This window comes from Silene latifolia, chromosome 3 (genome assembly GCF_048544455.1).
Source record: "Silene latifolia isolate original U9 population chromosome 3, ASM4854445v1, whole genome shotgun sequence".
Lineage (NCBI taxonomy): Eukaryota > Viridiplantae > Streptophyta > Magnoliopsida > Caryophyllales > Caryophyllaceae > Silene > Silene latifolia.
Window position 1 is genome coordinate 83,893,765 of NC_133528.1, and position 6,041 is coordinate 83,899,805.

A 6,041-nucleotide genomic window follows, 5' to 3' on the forward strand; every position below is an offset into this window, starting at 1 on the left:
GATTCTCCTTTGATTGCACCCAAGACTAATCCCATAAACTAGTATACTAATTAACTAGATTCATACACTAGTACCCTTAAAATTAATTCTAATATTGTTATTATTACTACACTAGTAACCTTATTTTGATATTAGAATTGCTGAACAAATTCTTGTTTTCTAAAACAAGTTTTTAGAGAGTGGAAGAGAGAATGGAGTATTTTGCATGTAGCTTGAATGAATGACCAAAAATGAGAATAAAAATACTCATATGGAGGAGGTAGGAGCCGGCTAGTATAAGGCCAAAATGGCATCTAGCTTTTTCTTTTTCACTTCTCAAAAATAGGCTTGTAAGGCTAGTATGCAATAGCAATCATGATATATACTTTATCTCATAAAATAATATCACTTACAATCCACTAAGGTCCCTCCATTTTTTCGGTCATATGTATAAAATGGACCTCCATTTTATTTTGTCAATTTGTCACTTGTCACACAATATGTCACATGTAGTATGATACATGTTATTAATTAATTTAATGCATATTTATCGCATAAATATCATTTTATAAATTAATTAAATTACATACAACAAATTGACTAGTGATACTTGATCACATAAATAAAATGGGTCATATAATTATAATTCACAACATCTTGTAATTATAATTAACCATTCATTCTTATCTCAATTGTTTCTCAAACAATAAACAATTTTAGTAATAAAGTATTTCAATTACTAAAATTAATCTTATTTAATCCTATTACAATTAGATATAAATATTCTCTCTCACAATTGAATTGTTCAATTTTAAGGAATTGATTAACTTGTATCGTCATACAATTAATCAATTTATCAATTAATGGAGTTGTCCTTTAGGTGTGACCTTAAGGGATCAACTGACCACCACCGTCATACAACAGTAATGTCAAACTCTAGTCAGCCAATCATTACCGATTAATGATGATCAGTTGATTATATAATGAATCATCCCTTACGTATTCTTATTATGAGATTTAATTATGATATTAATTCATGTGATCACACTATTGTTGAGGACACATATTCCAACAGATATTCCGTATACGAGATTTATTATGTAGACGCACTATTGTGGAAGACACTTACTCCAATAATATAAACCCTAATGGAATGAGGGATATTTATATTAATCACAAGAGTACAAGGCTAATTAAGTTAAGTTCGTAGGCGAGGAAAAAAGGCTCCCCCCCCCCCTCCTCGGGTCGTCCTTCTGCCCTCCCGGGCTCTGAGTGGAAGTGGGGTGGTCTGTCTGGGAACCCGCCCGGGCTCTGGTGGTGCTCGCCCGGGTTGCTTGTCGACCCGCCCAGGCTTCTCTACTTCTTTCTTCCTTCTTCAAAAACTGCCCCATAATCAGTGGGATCGCCCTAGGTCTGTGGGGGCTCACTCCATTACGCTTAAAACCTTTCTTTGTTGAAGTACGGCCTTCTAGTTTCCGTCTCCTTTTCATGCATGGTCATTAGTTTCCTCAATTTAGCTCCTAAATGATTTATAATTGCACGATTTCCGCCTAATTTGCTTCCTTCCCTGCAAATGGGCTAAAATCTTATAGAAAATCAAATAGGAAGCGAAGATGCCGAAATGACCCTAAAATATACGAAAACGCATGCGAAACGAGGTTCAATAAGGGATTAAAAGTGCGCTTTTCATGACCGCATCAATGGTAGACCTTGAAAAGCTAGTATAGGTGGCCGACATGAGGTGGATTCTGTGACACAACTTAGTGCCGACTTTGGTGCTCAATTAAGCTCTAACATGGATACTATGAACTTAAAGTTCAAACAAGCCATAGAAAAAGTGAAGAAGGCTTCAACTCCACCAAAGCAACAAATGGTCCATCAAGTTAATGCCAAAGCTATGACACCATCTATTCGGAGTGGAATTTGTGAAAGTTGCGGAACTTTGGGACATGATTAAGACGAATGTAGAGGAACAATTGAACAAGTGAATGTTTTTCAAACATACAAAAATGGTACCCCATACTCAAACTTTTACAATGAAAACACCAAGTACCACCCAAACCTCTCATATAAAAGTCCAAATGTTCAAAACCCATAACCAACATACATCCCACTCCCATTTAGAAATCCTATACAAAGACCCTTTTATAACCAAAACCAAGGATTCCAAAATCAACCATCATATAACCAATCCTCATATAACCAACCCAATGACCCAACCTTTGATGTTCAAAAAGCGGTTCTCCAAATTCAAAAGAACCAACAAGAATTATTTGCTCAAATGCAAAAAGATATCCAAGCAAAAGATATCACCATCAACAATATCCTTGCACACAACAAGATGCTTAAGACTCAAATGTCACAAATGGCCTCATCAATCTCACAAAGACAAAAAGGGTAATTACCTCCTCAAGGTAATCCACCCACAAGAAATGAGACGGCTCATGCTAAAAACTTGAGAAGTGGTACTCAATATGAGAGTCCTATGGTGCCTAGTCAAGAGATTATTGTTGAGGTGTGGAGCAAGATAGATGACAAAGGTTTGGAGAAGAATGATGAGGGTAATTCAAGGATTAATGGTGAGAAGGTGGTGGATCTATGCAATGATGAAAGTGAGTCAATGAAGAAGAAGAATGAAGAAGAGAGAAATAAGAGAGTTGAAGAGGAGCCTATTGTCATTAGGCTACCATTTTCAAGTAGGTAAATGAAGCCTAAGATGGATAAGCAACTTGGGAAATTCATAGAAATCGTGAAAAATTTGGAAGTTTCAATTCCTTTCACCGAGTTAATTACCCATGTGTCGGCGTATGCAAAATATATGAAGGATATCCTCACAAAGAATAAATCCATTAGTCAAATGGAAACAATTGCTTTCGTCGATGCTTCTAGCGCTATCCTACAAGGTACTTCACCACCAAAGCTACAAGATCCCAGGAGTTTCTATATCCCTTGCATAATTGGGGATACAAGATTTGAAAAGGCACTATGTGACGTTGGAGCAAGTGTAAACGTGATGCCTTACTCGGTTTGGGCAAAGCTTGGGATGGGAGAGTTAAAGTGCTTGAGTATGACGCTTCAAATGGCAGATCGCTCTACAAAGAAGCCCCTAAGAGTCTTGGAGGATGTATCAGTTATAGTGGGGAAGTTCTTCATTCCCGTTGAATTTGCCGTCGTAGACATGGCGGAGGATGATCATATCCCGATCATCTTGGGAAGACCATTCTTGAACACCGTCGGAGCAGTAATAGATGTGAATAACGGGATGCTCACCTTAGAAGTAGGTAATGAAAGGATAACCTTCAATCTTATCAAAGTGATGAAAGCCTCCAACCTCAAGGAACCATACTTCATAGTGGACCATGCTCCAAATGACAAGAATGACAAAGATTAGACTCCTCCTTGTCCTCATCCAAAAGATGAGCCTCCTAGTGAGAAAGGCAAGGTAGAGACTCCAACTTAGAAGTAAGAGGTTGATGAAATAGAGATTGCTATATACGGGGAGTTAGGAATTTTTGACAAGCTCAAGAACAAGAGTGAAACCTTGGATGCTCCGGGTTGTAAGAAAAAGTAAATGGAACTCAAAGGCTCAAGTGAATCTATGAAAGAAGTGGTTGCTATTACTAGCAATGGAATAAAACAAATGAGTGGCCCAAGATGTCAATGGTCTTTGGCATGACGAGTTTGAGGGAATATTCAATCCCTAGGTTGGAAATACAATCACGTTCGATTATGGTAATGGATATGTTGATCCCAATGCAAGCGCTTATGAAATGGAATTTCTAGCTCATGATGATGATCCACCGAAGTCTTCTTGGGGTTTATTCAACAAATGTGAACAAGCTTTCGATTACTTCTATGGGACGTTGAGCAACATCAACAACGTCCTAGATTTGCCCTCTTGACAAGCTAAACAAGGAGAAGAGTTTGGTGGAGTCCTCCCTAAACCACCATTTGTACATATTCTAACCCCCTAACTTTACATTTCATTAAGTGTTGTTTCATTGCATTTAGTTTATTTTGATGATTAGTGATACTTTACATGAGAGAAGGTAAGGGGGAGTTTGCTAATTGTGTTTGAAATGTTTAGAAGGAGTAGAAATGAAGTGTGGGGATAATTAATCATTTGCAATACCATTTCCCCACACTTTATGAAGAAATCCAAGCATTGGAAGGGAGATCTAAGCTTCTCAAAGGCAAGTAGGGCGAGTTTAATATTGAAGACAAGCAAAAATAGGTGTTGTCCATGCTAGTGTGGGGATGGGAAAATATATTACAAAAATGATAAAAATTTCAAAAACATGTTCTTTAATTTGATAAAAAATCAAAAATCCCTAAAAATTTGAAAAATCCAAAAACATATTGTTTACTTTAAGTAGTGTAGAATTGTATATACTTGTATGCTTTTGTCACTCTTTTCACATAGGGACTACGCCACATTCGAGACATCCCTAAGGGATTAATGATGAACCACATGGTATGATCTTTCCAAACTCTATTCCCTATCTCTTTATGTTAATGACAATGTGGTGAGATTTTGATATTGCGGTCACTACGCCAAATAAGACCTTCAATAACGGTCAAATAATGCAATTACCATTTTTAAATAGAAACACGGGACCATTATTGCAACAACGGTTGTTAAATATATATCACGGTTGTACAAATAACACGCGACCGTTATATAACATCAAGAACCGTTATAAAATCTGTTAAGAAACCGTTATTAAATCTTAATAACGGTTTCAAATCCGTTGTCGTAGTTTACTATTGACAACGTCTTATCGTTCCAAAACCGTTGTTAGATATTATATATGATAACGGTTCATTTCGTTATCTTATTTAATTGAATGTCAAAATTTAACAACGGCTTTATTGCTTGTAAAACCGTTGTTATATTTATCTGTTGACAACGGTATGAAACCGTTATCTATTTTTTTTGATGAAACTTTGGCGGTTTGAATGGGAGAAAAAAGATGCCAATAGTTATTTATCTAAATAAAACCGTTGTCAAATAATTGTTTGCAACGGGTGTGTTTTTAACCGTTATCGTTTTTGATTTTTTTTTAAATGATTTTAGCTTGTGCTAGCAGCTGCTGAAATGCTATTTTTTCAGCAGCGTTTGTAGCAGCTGTTGAAATGCTATTTTTTTAGTTACTGCCGAAAAATAGCATTCCAACAGTTGTGCAGTGCAAAAATTCAATCCTGCATCAAAATAATATATCTCATGATATAAACCCCATTTAAAAACAGTACAAACAGGATGAACAAAAGCTAAAACACAACTTCCTCAGAAAAACAAAAGAAGCCAATACACAATGGCTCTATATATACACACTCATATATAAAGCATGAGCAAACTATTGAGACTCCGCTAATGAAACAACATATTTGGCCCACATATTTCTCAACTGGTTGATGTCCTCTGGCGAATATTCTGAGGCTTTGTTGAGTATTAGTGGAAACTACAATTCAAAATATACATAATCAAAATAGATATAATACATGGAAGTATACATAATTGAACTCAATTTATGTCTGAAATAGTTTTTAAATCACACTAACCCGTATCGGAATGGTAGAAAGTTTTCTATTGATAACCTCCCACATGGATTTACAAACGTAAAAGGCGCATTGTTTGTCGTCTAGTGCTTTAGGAGACTATTATATAAATCACACACAAATCAGCTGAATTAGATAATCAACCTCTCGCAAAAACATAAATTAAATGATACGAGTAAGTATTAAGAATAGACTAATAAAATTGGGAACAACGTTGCTTTCATATTTCTCAAGTGGACATAATCTTTTTTTTGCTTCAAAAACACTAATTCATAAATATACACACATGCCATTATTCATTGTATATATATGGCTCAAGTCATACAATAACAAATGACATTATTAAAGGTTGTAAACTTACTCAATTATCAGCCTTATACAACTGTCAGAGTGTTTGCCTTCGCGAGAGTCCATCCAGTACACTGTTTTTGTTTCCACTTGGATTGCCAGTAGCACCCAATGCTTCCTATTGAATTTGGGACATTGAATTGTTAGTTCATTTA

At 35.9% G+C, this 6,041-nt stretch overlaps 1 protein-coding gene across 1 annotated transcript; it reads left to right on the plus strand.

The window, feature by feature from the left end:
* The first annotated feature begins 2,683 nt into the window (after positions 1-2,683).
* Positions 2,684-3,370, plus strand: LOC141649276 (uncharacterized). Its single transcript, XM_074457970.1, has one exon. The coding sequence runs from the start codon at positions 2,684-2,686 to the stop codon at positions 3,368-3,370; it is 687 nt and encodes a 228-aa protein (XP_074314071.1).
* The last annotated feature ends 2,671 nt before the right edge of the window (positions 3,371-6,041 follow it).